We start from the raw sequence: 14,176 nt of genomic DNA, 5'->3' as shown, positions 1-14,176 counted from the left end.
AAGGAATAAAAACGTGGGAAATTTATGTGGCAACATAAAGTTTGTGGGAGAAAAGGAAGAAACAAGGCGACGCTTGTAATCGAAGGAGGAATAACGTTTAATTGTAACTAAATTTCACCCTCGGCCAAAGCTCTCGTACAGGTTAAGGAAGTTCACGCGAATCTAATGGAAATCGAAAATTCTAACTTTAAGGAAGTTAACGCGAATCTATATTGGAAATCGGAAATTCCAACTTTAAGACTTGACATTTTGAAATATGCTAGAAATATGCACCATGCGTCTATTCCCGGAATTATTAGAGGATCTATCGTCTAGTTATCGAGAAATCAATGAACAAAAATCACATTTTTTTTAAGGTTATACACAGGCTCTTATGGCAGGCACATTTCCTGTGGGACGATTTGAATTTAACGAAATAGGATCTGCCTAACTTGAAGGAGCCAAAAACGAAAATAAAAAAATGTAATGTTTTTAGACATTTTTAGTTCTCAAGACAATGATGTCTTGAGAAAGCCTTGTTACCGGTGAAAATGACTTGGGAATGGATAAAGAAAAACACTTAATTGAGATTAACGAGTAATAACGACATAAACAGTGGAAGATTTGACCATGGGCCAGCTGGTTTAAAATGTATACGCATATAAATAGAATAAATGGCTGTTGTCACACTTTGCTTAATGACTCAACTACGAAAGTATTTTAAGCGTTATCTATTGTACTAAAAATTGATCAATCTCAACAAATAAGTTACACGTAATTTTAATAATTCCGAGAATAAATTTTAATCGTTTCTTTAATCATCAAAAGAGCAACAAAAGTTTAGTTGCTTTTTTGAATCACACGTAACGCGTGATCTTCCTTAATTAATAATTATTTATTTTCTATAATAAATATGCTCAGCGTATGCATGTACTTTAGAGGTCTCGCGAAGCTTTGTACTTGCGATTCCACATCCTCCGCTTCCTCCTTTCTGCTCTTATCTCGACGTGGCTACTAATTGAAAAAGTTTATCCAGCCCGTACTAGATCCCCGGTTTAAAGACAAGATGAGAAGAGCGTCGTAAGGATGAAGAAGAAAAGGAAACGAGCCGCTCGAGAGACTCTTACAAAAGTTGAGTTCAACCAAGTGCTTGCTCGCTGCTCCTCGCCAAATCTACAGCTGTTTTTGAGAGTACCGCGTACAGAGAACAGTCGCGTTTTGTTCACGACGATGAGTCTTTTTGTACTCGTGCACTAATTAGTGGCAACTACGAATCAATAAGTTACAATCGCTGCCAACGACTCGTCGATACTGCGCACTTGCGATTCGTCACAAAGAAAATGCGTCGTAGATGCCCGACCAAAAAGAGGATTTTCTGTAGCGTGAATTCGGCTCGTTCTTCCGACAAGCCTCGTCGAGTTGTTAAATCCGGATTTTCGGTAGCTCTGCACCGTCGAGCGGGCTCGGGGATCCGGCAAAATAAAGGTGTCGGGGGTGGAGCCAAGTATTTCGTTTTCCGATGAAAAGTTTCGCGAGTCGGAGCTTTTGAAGCGAGTGAAATAAAAGGACAAAGAAGCAGGTAAAAAAAGAAGAAGAAAAAATATAAATAAACAGAAATAAGGCGAACCGAAGATGGCTCGCTCGCTGTGGTTACATCTGGAACGCGAGAATCGCACGAGCTCTCTTTTCGATTCAAGTGCCGCGTGAATTTATAACGAGAGAATTTATAACGAGAACGCGAGCTACTTCCGAAAGCTTCTGCGAGAAAAAATCGTCCCAACTCCGCACACCAGCTGCTCTATTACTCTGTTTGTATATAGATATGTGGCATACACCCGCATACATATTTCATCCCTTTTCGAAGGTTTCATGAGGCAGCTTTCGCGAATAAGGAAGCGCCTGAGGAGCACTCTGGCCTCGTTCGCCTATTATGCGCGCTACGCTGCGCCTATGTACGTCTATATTTGCCTGATGCCTCTATATGGAATTGGGCTTTCGCCGTAATCAGACCAATGGGGAGGCCTCTGGCCCGGCCCTAGCCCAGAGTTCATACGGATATTTGGTGAAAGCGAGCTTTCAGCGTAACCTTTCAACGAAAAAGGGAGGCACGTTGACTCGCAACTATATTCCCGATGAAATATTCAATGAGATCTCATTTTTAGAATTATGCCGCTGAACTCCGCTGTGCGCCTTGCCGAATTCAATTTGGTCCCATTTTTCTCGATGTTTTATTGACATCAAAGATATGAATAAACAACGAATGGCGTAGGGTTCAATGTGTCAAATAAATAAATTGTAGAACGCTTGATATTTCGAAATTTTTCAAGTTGTAACATCAGATTCGAGGAAAATAAGCAATTCGAAATTCTTATTTCCGATCGACTTTTTAGCTGATTACGTGCTCAACCGAATATATTCCTTCTTCGAATTCGTATTTACTAGAAAATATATATTTCGATATAGTTTTCATTTCGAATGCTATTTTAACAGGCCATGCGAATGCCAAAAGTTCATATTTTCGAATTCAAAGTGGAAAGTACTCATGTTTTATAGACAGGCCAAAATATAGAGTAGCAAATAATCGAAAGTGTATTTTTCGAGCCTATAAAACTTGGATGTGCAGAATAGCGATGGCTCGAAAAGGAGAAAGTCAAAATGGCGATGTGTGAAATCGGAGATTGCCTGTCTGAAGTGAGTGAGCGACACGCGTGTATTTTTAGTTCTTCCGCTGCGTTTCTTTATTTTGGTCGATCGACTTTTTAACGTTTCGCCATTTTGACTATTCAACCTTTCAGTGTTCCAACCTCAGTAATATTCAGTCTTTCGAAATGGTGAATATTCACAGTATTGTTGATTGTAATAATTTATGAATATGGAAAGAGCGATAGTCGAATTTTTGGAAAAATGATATTTTAGTCGCCTCGTTTTATGGGTGATTGTTACATTCTATTTTCGATGTAAACGTGCTTCGAACCTTGAATTTTCTACTTTATTTATTTTCGACATTCAAAGCTCTAGTCGAATCGACCAGTTTCCGTATTATCATTCGAAGTTTACAAACTCGAGATTTCAGCTGTTCGAAATTTGAGTAATTCCAACATTTTATCCCCATCCAACGAATGGTAAATCAAAGTCCCTCATCTTTTTGCCATTCTCCAGTAAATATGAAGCGTCGCGATAAGAGAATCGTCTGCATACAGGCGAAAGCGTCGGAGCGCTCGACCGTGAAATCAATTTTTCAAAGAAGACCGCCCTGCCGTCATTTTCTGAGAGGAAAAATACGAAAGAACCGTGGGTCGAGGACCGCAAAGTTGAGCGAGAAATTCGCGTTCAACAAAAACGTAACGATATTATGAAAATGTGTTTTTATCGAAAACGAGGGAGCGGCATCGAGGAAGGTTAAGACCGGAAGTTCGTTGAATACTACAGCGACGACCTTAAGGTGCCGACGATAAAAAGCTCTATTTTATTTTCGCTCGAGTAACAATGCGAATTCGCGTTGATTCCCTGCCGGTCGTCCGGGACGAGCAGCAGCACCATCGAATTTCGAATGCCCACGGCGTCTGTTTATCTGTGCCACCCTGCTCGAAGGGACAGCCCGAGCATGTATATAAAGAGGCTGCTCGCGGCGACGCCGAACAATAAAAGTGGTATAGCAGAGCAAGGGGGAATCAGCATGAGTAGAATTCTATTTATTTTTCTCATTGTACGTGATCATTTTAAATTTCCAACCCCGCTAAAAAAACGCGTAGGAAAAAGGAGACTGACTGAGAGTTAGGCAAAGATGAAAAAACACGACGCGGATTACGAGAACCTTAAGGAATGTCGTTTGAAAAACCACGAAAAAAATCAATATTTTCTGAATAAATTAGAAAAAAAAAAAAATACGAGGGCACAGGAAATCCTCATCAAGCTAAAATGTGGAAATCGCGGATAACGATTGAATATCAATGTTTCAAATGTTCCACGCAATTTTGATAAAAGGAAACGTCAAAATGTCGGGGTTCTTCCTTGGCAGAATGCAAAGAGGATTTTCGAGGTGAAGTCGAGCTAGCGAGGTCTCTCGGGTATTTTGCGCAGCGTCGCGTAGTACACTTTCGGTAACGGGTCCTCCTCTCTCGATGAGCTCCCGCGCTCGTTTCAGACTCCCCTTCTGCGCGTAAGCTCCAAAAGCGGAAGGGAATTAAGCCGTACACTACACTTAGCGTATTTAATCTATTTCTCGTGAATATTCTGCGTGGGCGCATTTAGATGGCGGAAAGCCAGAGACGATGTGCACGAGGATGAGCGAAAAGGTTGCCTGATACGCCTGTGCGAGGCATTGCGAATGGATCGCTGAATACATATTTGAAAAGCAAGGAGTCTCCTTATTCGAAAACAAACTCTTACTACATGCGCTGCGAGAGAAGTCTTCAGAATCCTCACGTCGATGAGCTTAATCATGGGCCGAAATAGTGGGCTGATTCCCCATATTAAGGAGGGTGGCTACCGACGATACAATGTTGCCATGCTAAACCATGTTAAATACATTAAAAATTTCAAAATGATAAGAATTTAATAATATTTGGTGAACATATTCTTTAGGGCCAAATTTGACAATAGAAATTTTTTAAGATTTTTCTTCTGTACAGTTATCGAGTAATTGATCACTCAAGTTCACGTGTATAAGCATAGCGTTTCCATATATATAGGTATACATTCCGGGCATAAGAAATCTGCTTTAATCCGTAATTACTCGATAACTAAGCAGAAGAAAATTTTGAAAAAAATTGTGTCTTCGCACTTGATGTTGAAGAACATTATCACCAAATTTGATCAATTTCTTATCAATTTGACGAACGTAGCCACCCTCCTTAAAGGAAGAAAAGCAGCGGAGAAAATGAACCTCGCAAAAGCTTCCGGTCATTTGTCCAAATGTCGCGATCAAAGGCGCGTCCATATAGATGCAATTTATCTCGCAAATGGATTCATCGCACCGAATACGCGTCCAGAGCATGAATTAATTTCTCCTCGTACCTTGGAATTGGATAGAACATCGAGCAGGTTATTTCAACGATTCCCATTGAACACGTTGCTACAATGAAGACTCTTCGGCTCACGAAAAAAAAACCGGTTCGAAGAATAGTGAGATAAGATACGCCAGGCCGTGGGCAGTGGTTTGACGCTTTCGTTGCTTCCCCGCTCTCGCAGTCCGAGTCCCGAAAGAGGAGGATATTGATGGTGCTACCTGAGCAGCTAGTATTTCTTGGGGCAGAACTTCCGGGCAGGTTACCCGGAAGAAAACTAGATCGTGCCTTTCCCATTGGTAAAAGTAAGATCCTGAGGGTACTCGGTCTTCCCCGAGGGAATGAAAAGGCCTGGGGTGGAAAGTTCTGTACGTATTCGTACGCTTTGGCCCCTTCATATATTTATGTACCGAATATATACCGAGGAAAACTTTGTCCTGGCGAATTGGAAAAAGATTGTACGCGTGACGCAGAATGGGGACGAAGCCTGCTGCAACGAAATATCAGAGACGAGGAAGGACGAGGATGGGAAGGGACACGAAGGGCTGGTTGATGGACGACGGGCTGGCGAGGGGCGAAGGCAAAAGTAGATGGAAGCGCTGCGAGTACTCGCGCGTTCACCTTGCCGATTACCTTTTCCAGCCCTGCAGCTCTCGTCTTCGAGGCGAGCTCGATACCTTCGGTATCCCTCCATCCCTCACCAGAGCCCCTCACTCTTCGCTCTGCTCCTTGCCTCCGTTTGTTCCTCGCAAGACTTGGCTCCCTTACGGTCTACGTTCCTACTGCTCGCTTCCTTCCCGTCTGCGTCCGTGCAGCATCCCCCGTTCTCCGGAGGCTCTCGCCTCGAGATGCGCGCGTACGTGCCGGGAAACGGGTTACGAAAGCGTACATGTATTCTGGATGCTTTTGCTTCGGCGTGCTGGCTCGAGCACTCGAGAATAGACGAGCAGGTCGAGACGCGGTGAATCTCTCCGCCGCCCCATACCCTTTCGATGTTCCGGGGGCAAGAAATACCGGAACAAGAGGAATAGAGACGACGACGGAACGATAAAAACGAAAGGGAGAAAAAAACAATCATAATAAAAAAATGATGGGAGGATAAATGCTCCGGGATGCGGAAAGACTTGATCATGGTGGAAAGGGCAATGTACGGGGAGAGGATAAAGCCAGTGGCGAATGGGAGGAAACGTTCTTCGCCCCTCGTCCGTTAATTAACGCCCAGCCAATTCATTATTTTCACTCTTTCTACCTATTTTACAAACTAATAAATTTGCTCCACTCGCCTTCGTTTCAGTCTCGTAGCTCTGAGACGACGAGCATTGTGTATCCCTGTTTCTGCGAAATCTTTGCAATGCTTCTGTGACGAGTGGATCGAACTGTGTTAAACGAAAAAGGAATGGTAGAATGAAAAAAGTAGCTTCTCCGAGGATAAAAATAAAAGTTAAGGAGTACAAGCTTAGAAGATTCGTTCCTTTTTCTCGAGGTGTTCTGTATCAACTGTACACAAAGATAGTAACATACCGAAGTACATTTTATCCGTATACCGTATATATTCCTCTACCCGTGCAAGTTCATCCTCTTATCTCACCAACAAGCTCGCGCTTAGTCTCGCCTTCGTACATCACTCCGAGGATCTTTTTTACTCGTCGATGTTGCAACTTTTCAGCAGTCTCGAAGCGACATGAAAAAGGTAGGGGATCTCCGAAGCTCAATAATGTCCAGGGGACTTTCTGGCAGCCTGAAAAAAAGCGGGAAAAAGCCTCCGCACCGAGGAAAGTGTTCCATTTCCTTTTTATCTACGTACAGTGCAATTGCGTCGCGATATTTTGCGCTCGATTGAAGAAAACCCGGGAAAAAGATCTGGGAAACGGTACAACAAGTAGTCCCCGTCGAGTAGTTTTCTTCCCCTGCGTAACATGCCACGAGAAAGTATTCATTTTTTCGTCACTCAATCATCGCCGCCTCTGGTTGGAAACGAGAAAGAATGATTGTCAAGCAATTTGGATTATTTAATCGTGGAAGGCAGAGCACGTACTGGGATGGTACTGCATCGGAGATTCGTGCCGTGAAACACATCAAGACAAACAGAAAGAGAGAGAGAGAGAGAGAGAGAGAGAGAGAGAGAGAGAGAGAGAGAGAGAGAGAGAGAGAGAGAGAGATGAGAGAGAGAGAGAGAGAGAGAGAGAGGAGAGAGAGAGAGATGAGAGAGAGAGAGAGAGAGAAGAGAGAGGAGAGAGAGAGGAGAGAGGAGAGAGAGAGGAGAGGAGAGAGGAGAGAGAGAGAGGAGAGGAGAGAGAGAGAGAGAGAGAGAGAGAGAGAGAGGAGAGAGGGAAAGCGAAAGGAGGCGAGATTGGGGTGAAGAAGCTGGAGCGAAGGAAAGAGGGCTGAAGATCATCCACGGGGGAGCGATAGAGTTGTGTGTATTTCCGTGGAGTGCCGGTAGAATACCATCCAGAATGTTACACCGTACGTGTCTATACGTATATACATACGCGCGGGGGATGAGAAAAACGAGGATGAAGACGAGTCGGGGACAGGGGTTGGCAGACTTAATCGTGCTGGTACTATTCCTCTCGCGTCTACCCAAGGCCACCTCGACAGTGGAATGAGAACGACGGAAAAGAAGGACCAGCCAGCAGGGCTTTCGAGTCTATACGAGGGGATGGAGTTGAACGGAGAGGGGCTGGGACTACGATTTAATTCACACCCCTATCTATCCTCGGGCAACTCGGCATTGCCCGGGGCAAAGTGAACGCAGAGAAAAGAAGAGCTTGAAGAAAGAAGTCGGTTGGAGACGGTGCACCATTTCTTTCGAGAATAAAAACAGGCTTCAAGCCCTCGACCCTTCGGAGCCTTTGCTCTTCGTCGACGTCCCTCTTCCTCGCGCTCATTCTCATCCACGCTTGTTGTTTCTGACGCCACTGGTTCACCGCAACCCAAGCAAAAAGCGGGAAAAAAGGGCTCAGGAGCAAAGGATTGACGGGGAGGCGTGCGGCGGGGGACGCTTCGAGGGATAAACTACACAACGGCGCGCCCCGCCGAAGGGGTGTGGACTGCGAGTGCAGCCGGAAAGCAAAAGTCATTAATCTCACGTACTGACTCGCGTACTCTTTGTACGTGTTGGTTGTTCTATTGCAATTGCTCTCCGCGATTAAAGTTCGAATGAAAAGGCGAGTGACAGATTTCCGAAGCTGTGAGAAAAGGAAGAGGTTTCTGGATAAAATCTTCATCGAAAACAATTGGAAACGCTATCGCTCCGGTAAAGAGTCTCTGGCAGCAACTCGTCATGTCATGTTGTTGTTATAATGTACTTGTCTCAGAGTCGCTGCCGCGACTCTAGATAAAGGCGTGGAGGTTCGACGAGATTCCACGTTCTGATTTCCGTATTTTGTTGTTTCCCATTTCATATTTTCTTCCAGCGATTAGATTCGCAGAGAAATTTGGTGGAATTAGAATTCACTGTCTCGCTGATCGGTCAACCTCGTCACTCGATTTGTATTTTGTACTGCAGTTTCAAATAATCTTAGGAGAAAGCAATTATTTCTGAACTTCTAGTGATTTCTCGAATCAAGCCAATTTATCGTCTGTCGATACGCAATCGAATGGAATCTGGTGGGCAACCGAGCGAAGCCCTTTCTCAGCAACGTGTCACCCTTTGCAGTTTCGTGCAATAATAGAAAAGCCTGCAACGCTCCCTGACAGTGGTCAATGCGAAACGAGCGCGAAGAGGAAACGGAAGAGAGGATTTCAGGAGGCGGATAAGAACGCATAGCTCGAGGACTTCGTGCGCCATGTATAGATAAAAAACGAGCACAAAAACCACTTGACGAGACGAAGAGTACTAATTGCGTTTGAACGTCCGATTTTTAGGGTCGTCGCGAGTACGAAGAGCGCGCAAAAAGAAGAGCGTGAAAATAGAGCCAGAGGGAAACGTCTCGAAACGGACACGTCGCCGGTCTAGCGTTTCATCTGGTAAAGTGAGAACGGGAAAAACGGCGACTCAAAGGAAATACGAAAGATTTGTACACACCCCAAACATTTTTTCTTTCTCTGGTATCCTTCACCGCTCGGAGAAGGTTTTGTAGTCGTTTCTCATCGACCGGGGCTTTTACGGCTTCGGACAAAAAGTCATCGAAAGCATTCTCTTTCCTCGAGGAAATTCCCTTTCCCCAATCGAGGCTACGACACCTCGAGAATCTTCAATGAAGATCGATACTTTGCTATCAAGCTGCACTGCGTTTTAATAATTGCACAAACTTTGATTATCTCTCAAAAGTTACGAGGCTTTAATGAAACGGGGAAACAGATAAAAAGCAGTTGGTTGGAGTGTGAAAGAAATCTGAGAAAAAAAGTCATCGATAATCTCAAGGTTGAACATATGATTAAACGAGTAAAATAGTTTTACATCAAACTGCAGATTCATTGTTCCCGAAAACATTTCAGTTAAGCGAAGAAAATTCTTCAAATAACATCAATTGCTATTGAATCAACAATTTTTTTTTCTCAGTGCAGAAGAATGAAAATAACGCGTTGTCGTTTCCGGGTCCGCTGTGACAGTGCGAGCCACCCTGATACAAACATGCCTCGATAAGTTGGAACAGCAAAGTCTGGCTACGTGGTGGATACTTTACCAGTGTATACGTAAACCATTTTCGCTACCGTGCCAGATGAGAAAGGGAGATAAATTTACGCTGACACGATAATGCAAATAAGTCTCTCGGTCCCGCGTGGTTGATTAAACGGAGTTCCCTTCTCGCAGTGCATCGGGGAAAGACGAAAACGAAAATAAGGTTACGCAGGTTAACTCGCTCGGATTAACTTAACACTTTTGGATAAAATGGGAAATTAATGATCCGCTCTCTGTCATTATTCGCAATTTTATATCAATTTTTTCAAATTTCTTCACTACTCTTTTAATCGAGTGTGTGTGTAGGTGCAGAGAAAAACGTGGAGTTTATACTCACGGCCATGTCTTCACTTCTGTAGGCGGTGAGGGTCTGCTCGTCTTGCAGAAGGACGCAGTAACAAGGCTCCCAGCATGCTTCGCCAGCAGCTTCGCCGACGCAGCAGTCTGCCTCTGTTGAAAAAAAGGAAAGCGATAATTAACTGCCGCTCGATAGTATGCACATAAAAATCTCTAAACGAGAAGAAAATCGCACAAGTTTCCTTTAAATGGAAACAAAGAAAAGGCATTTTTTGTCAGAATATAATTTCCATTTTGATGTCATCGTTCCAGAAGGTGCGAGCAAATATCAAACGTTAAAATTTATCGACCTCTCACCACTCTCTTCGACCACGATTTTGTGAAGAAACGGTTGAATCGCAGCAGAAATATGGAAAGAGAGAGAGAGAGAGAGAGAGAGAGCTCGTGTGGTAAAACTCGAGCGCAAAGTCTCAAGTGCATCGAGTAAGCACAGTAGCCGCAATCGCGTGGTCCGTGCCACCTGACCGCAGATGATAGTCGATCCATTAAATCCTCGTTCGATAAACGAGTCGGGCATTAAATCTAGGCCATTATAAAGGTTTATAGTCAATGTCTGAGCACCACAGGCTTTATTTACTTCGACAGCCCCTTCCCCCAATCCACGTGAATTCTCTCCGGCTTTAATTATTCACTCGCCTCGTTATTCATTAGTTTCTTCCTTTCATGGATTTCGCAGTAATTGACCGCATTCGTTTGATTGTCTTGTCACGTTTTCTTTTATCGCTTCTTCGTACATAAAGCCACTTGTGCGTCGCCGATTAGTATATGTACGCCTGTCTAATATTTGTCTTTTATATATTTTTCATCTTTTTATAATTCTTGGGAAAGGAAGATTGGCTTGCAGCTTGAAGCAATCATCGTGCCAGAGCATTATGCCACCGCTATATATGTATTCATTCACGAGAGAGGCAAGCGCTGGCTCTATCAAGACGCGGCGAAAGGGCCAATTCGCTGGCGGCTCGTCCGTTGTAGCTTTCAATGCATATGCATGCTCTTCTGCTGGCACACCGAGACTGCATAGGAGAAGCACGATGAGCTCTCTCCCCCTTTCCAGCTACGTCGGACAATGAACAATGCACATTGATACCAAGTACACGAGAGCTAAATATATAACATGGCGCCTGCATATACCGCAGTATTCAGATACGCGAGGAGGACTCTCGGAGAGGATGAATAGAACGGTGAACACGGTGACGAGCAGCAGAATTGCTCATGACGAAGATTAGGAATTCGGCGACGATCGCACAGTTTCCGTAAACCTTGATGGCGAATTTGGGAACATTACGCTCTGCGTGTGAGCTTTCAATCGGAGTTTTTTCCTGATGAGTACATTTCGGGGACGAGGTAGTTAAAAAAATGCATTTTTCGTACAGAAAGGCGCATTGGAGGAGTTTCAAATGGCTGAAATGTGCTTGCGATGAAGGTGAAGTAACTCGAGCTCGAATGAGTCGAACTAATTAATTCCGATTCACACTATATAATCGGACTCAATTTTCAAGGCGGGGCGCGTGCAAATTCGCAAAGGGACGAAACGCAAAAAAAGGGAAGGTTGAGCAGAAGAAAAAAACGAAATTTACGTAGTCTCCGGAGTCGTAACGCGAGAAGACATCTCACCCTTAGTGGCGGGTTCACCGCCGCTAAGGAGGGATTTGCTTCCCGGAGGAAATCCTTCTTTTCTTATCGTAGTTATAAAGGAAGAAGAATAATAGCGCGGAGGGGGGAGAGACAACAAAGATTCGGCAAAGTTTTAACAGCATACCGGAAAACTGTGATTGCTAATTAGTTCTGCAAGTCTCTTTGAGAGGGACAATGGGTAAATTAATATAATGACTCTAACGAGTTTCGAGGAGTAATTTTTCCCTTAAAGCGCCTTCCAACTCGTACAACACGCTATAATTTCGCACCCTCCACACGAGCCTCGGTTTTTTTCAACTCTGGACGCAGTTTGTTTCTGAACGTTCTGAAATAAAAACAACGAAAAATTGCGACGAAAAAAAAAAAAAAAAAAAAAGCAAAAGAACAACGATTTCGTGGCAAAGTTTTTTCATCTCCCAAAAAGTATCGAAGTTTTTTTTCCCTCATTATTGGAGTGATCGCATATCATATTGTTGTTATTGTAGACTTTGGACAATAAAGCCCCGGAGGTTTGGAGGATCGAGGAGCAGAGTGCACTCAAGGAGTGCCAGGAGGGTTGACCACTCGTGCGAGTAAGCTCAGAGGGCTTACCGACGGTCAACGTCATACACGCGAGGCCTTCTGCCTCGTGCCGCCCGCGAGAGAGACTCGCAGTTGTAGCATGCACGATAATACTCGAGTGGTCAAGTGTGCGTATCGTCCAATCTGATTGGCGCCCGAACTGCCAGGACCAAACGATCTTGCATAATATATGGCAGGGCCGATATCGCGCGCACCTATATTATGTGCCTTGGCAAAGCTCTCTGACACTCGAGAATATTGGAAAAGCCCCGGGACACGGCGTAAGGGATAACGATAATGAGAATATGCAAACGGGCGAGCCACCCTGCTTTCGAGCCTCTCCCGCTTTCTCATCCTCTCATTGCAGGTTACACACGACTCTCTCGTCTTCGCTCCCACGCCCCTCCCCCTTCTTCATTCTCCATCAGCAAACTAATTCGGGTATCCCGTCAAAATATTACGTGCACAAAGCTAATGTTCATACATACATTGAATAATTTTACGATGAATTTTGTAAGCTCAGCCTTGAAAACTCGGTGGAATTAGGCCTTTTATGGGTTCAATAACTTTCCGCAAGCGATTAAATTCATCCGACATTGTGAACGATTAATGAAAGTTATTGAATTTTACATCAACTTTATTGCTCCGTTCTCCTCAGCCCCGGAAGGCATCGAACCAACGTTTTTTTCTACCATTAAACTCTTCACGATATTCCCACCTGGAACACGGGCTAATCTTCGGCCATCTCGTTGGATTCATCGAGCTGGCGAATAACGGAAGAGAAAACTGCGTCGGGAACAACTTGGTAGAGATACGAAATAAAGGAGCTTGGGAACAGAATGAAAAAAGAAGAAACACTGCAGAGCTATGAGACTAAGGTCACCCACTAATGTCACGAGTCTACTATCTCGTCCCTGAGGAGAGGGCTCGAAAGTGCTGCTGGTAGGAATTTTTTCCAGCCCACTTCTCTCCTTCTTTCTTGACGTTTACCCTATTTCAGAACCTCGGCATATTCCTTCACCCTTAAAAGTCACTCGTTTATATTTCCCGAGCGGGTGTAATTCGACGTTCTCTTCTCTTTCTCACTTTTACCAGGGAATTCGTCGTTGCCAGCGTTTGATGTCCGTTTGTCTGTGGATAATGTCTCGGAAAATACTCAAAGTTCGCTTTAAAATTTCGTTTGTTTTGCGTTAGGAGCTTCTGCGAATGAAACGAGATTAAAAAAGTGTTTCAATAGAAGCAGACCGAAGAGTGTTGAAAAACTGCAAACCACTCGAGTCCACGGCGAAGAGTGAACTCGTGTTTTTTCCAAGCAGTCTCAACACTAACAAGGATGATGGACAGCCGAGTGACCCTCGAGTTAAATGAGTCTAGAGCATTCCGCGAACGAAGCGAGTGTCATCGCCTACAAAGCCTAACAAACTTTCACGAAATGTCATTTGCCCGCATGTGCATGGCTCGAAAGCAGAGAGCTTCGTTGGCCAATGGCTGTTGGGTCTTCCCGCTGCTCGCGACTCCTCGCTCCGTCGTCTACGTCCTCTCCTCATTAGAGAGCGAGCCCTGAATCCGAAGCTAGTTCATTACCAGTGATCTTATCTCGAACCCGTTCTTTAAGCTGGTGTTTCCGCGTAGCACAACTCCTTGTACTTTGTACAGCATATCGAGTTGAGTTGCATAATATAGCCAACTTGGAGCCTAATGTCTCAAGCCCAGAGGGAGGGAAGCTCCCCCGTCATGAAAACGTTGCAAGTTTCGGCTTAATCTACGGACGCGTGTATATTACGAGGGTTGGCAGTCACGCGCCGGCCTCAAGAAACTGTGGAAACAACTTGACAGACGCGCGACGACGCCGAGACAAATTATTTTTCCAATCGAGGCCAGCATCGGGAAAGCGATTCCGAGGCGGCCGCTCATCGCTATCGCGTCAAACCATGAAAACGTGACTACACGCACTGTACCTATGTCAACGGAGAAACTACCTTAATCAACCTTTCCCCAACAGAATCTATCA

General features: G+C 44.4%; 1 protein-coding gene across 4 annotated transcripts in view; it reads right to left on the bottom strand.

The window, feature by feature from the left end:
• raskol (Ras GTPase-activating protein raskol) overlaps positions 1-14,176 on the bottom strand; it is a 185,592-nt gene that overhangs the window by 158,997 nt on the left and 12,419 nt on the right. For all 4 annotated transcript variants that reach the window (XM_043420547.1, XM_043420548.1, XM_043420549.1 and 1 more), the window contains exon 2: positions 9,950-10,062. In XM_043420547.1, coding sequence (XP_043276482.1) covers positions 9,950-10,062 — 113 coding nt within the window. The remainder of the gene's footprint in view (positions 1-9,949; positions 10,063-14,176) is intronic.

The sequence above is a fragment of the Venturia canescens genome, chromosome 5 (genome assembly GCF_019457755.1).
Source record: "Venturia canescens isolate UGA chromosome 5, ASM1945775v1, whole genome shotgun sequence".
Classification (NCBI taxonomy): domain Eukaryota; kingdom Metazoa; phylum Arthropoda; class Insecta; order Hymenoptera; family Ichneumonidae; genus Venturia; species Venturia canescens.
This window is presented reverse-complemented; position numbering and strand designations above follow the sequence as displayed.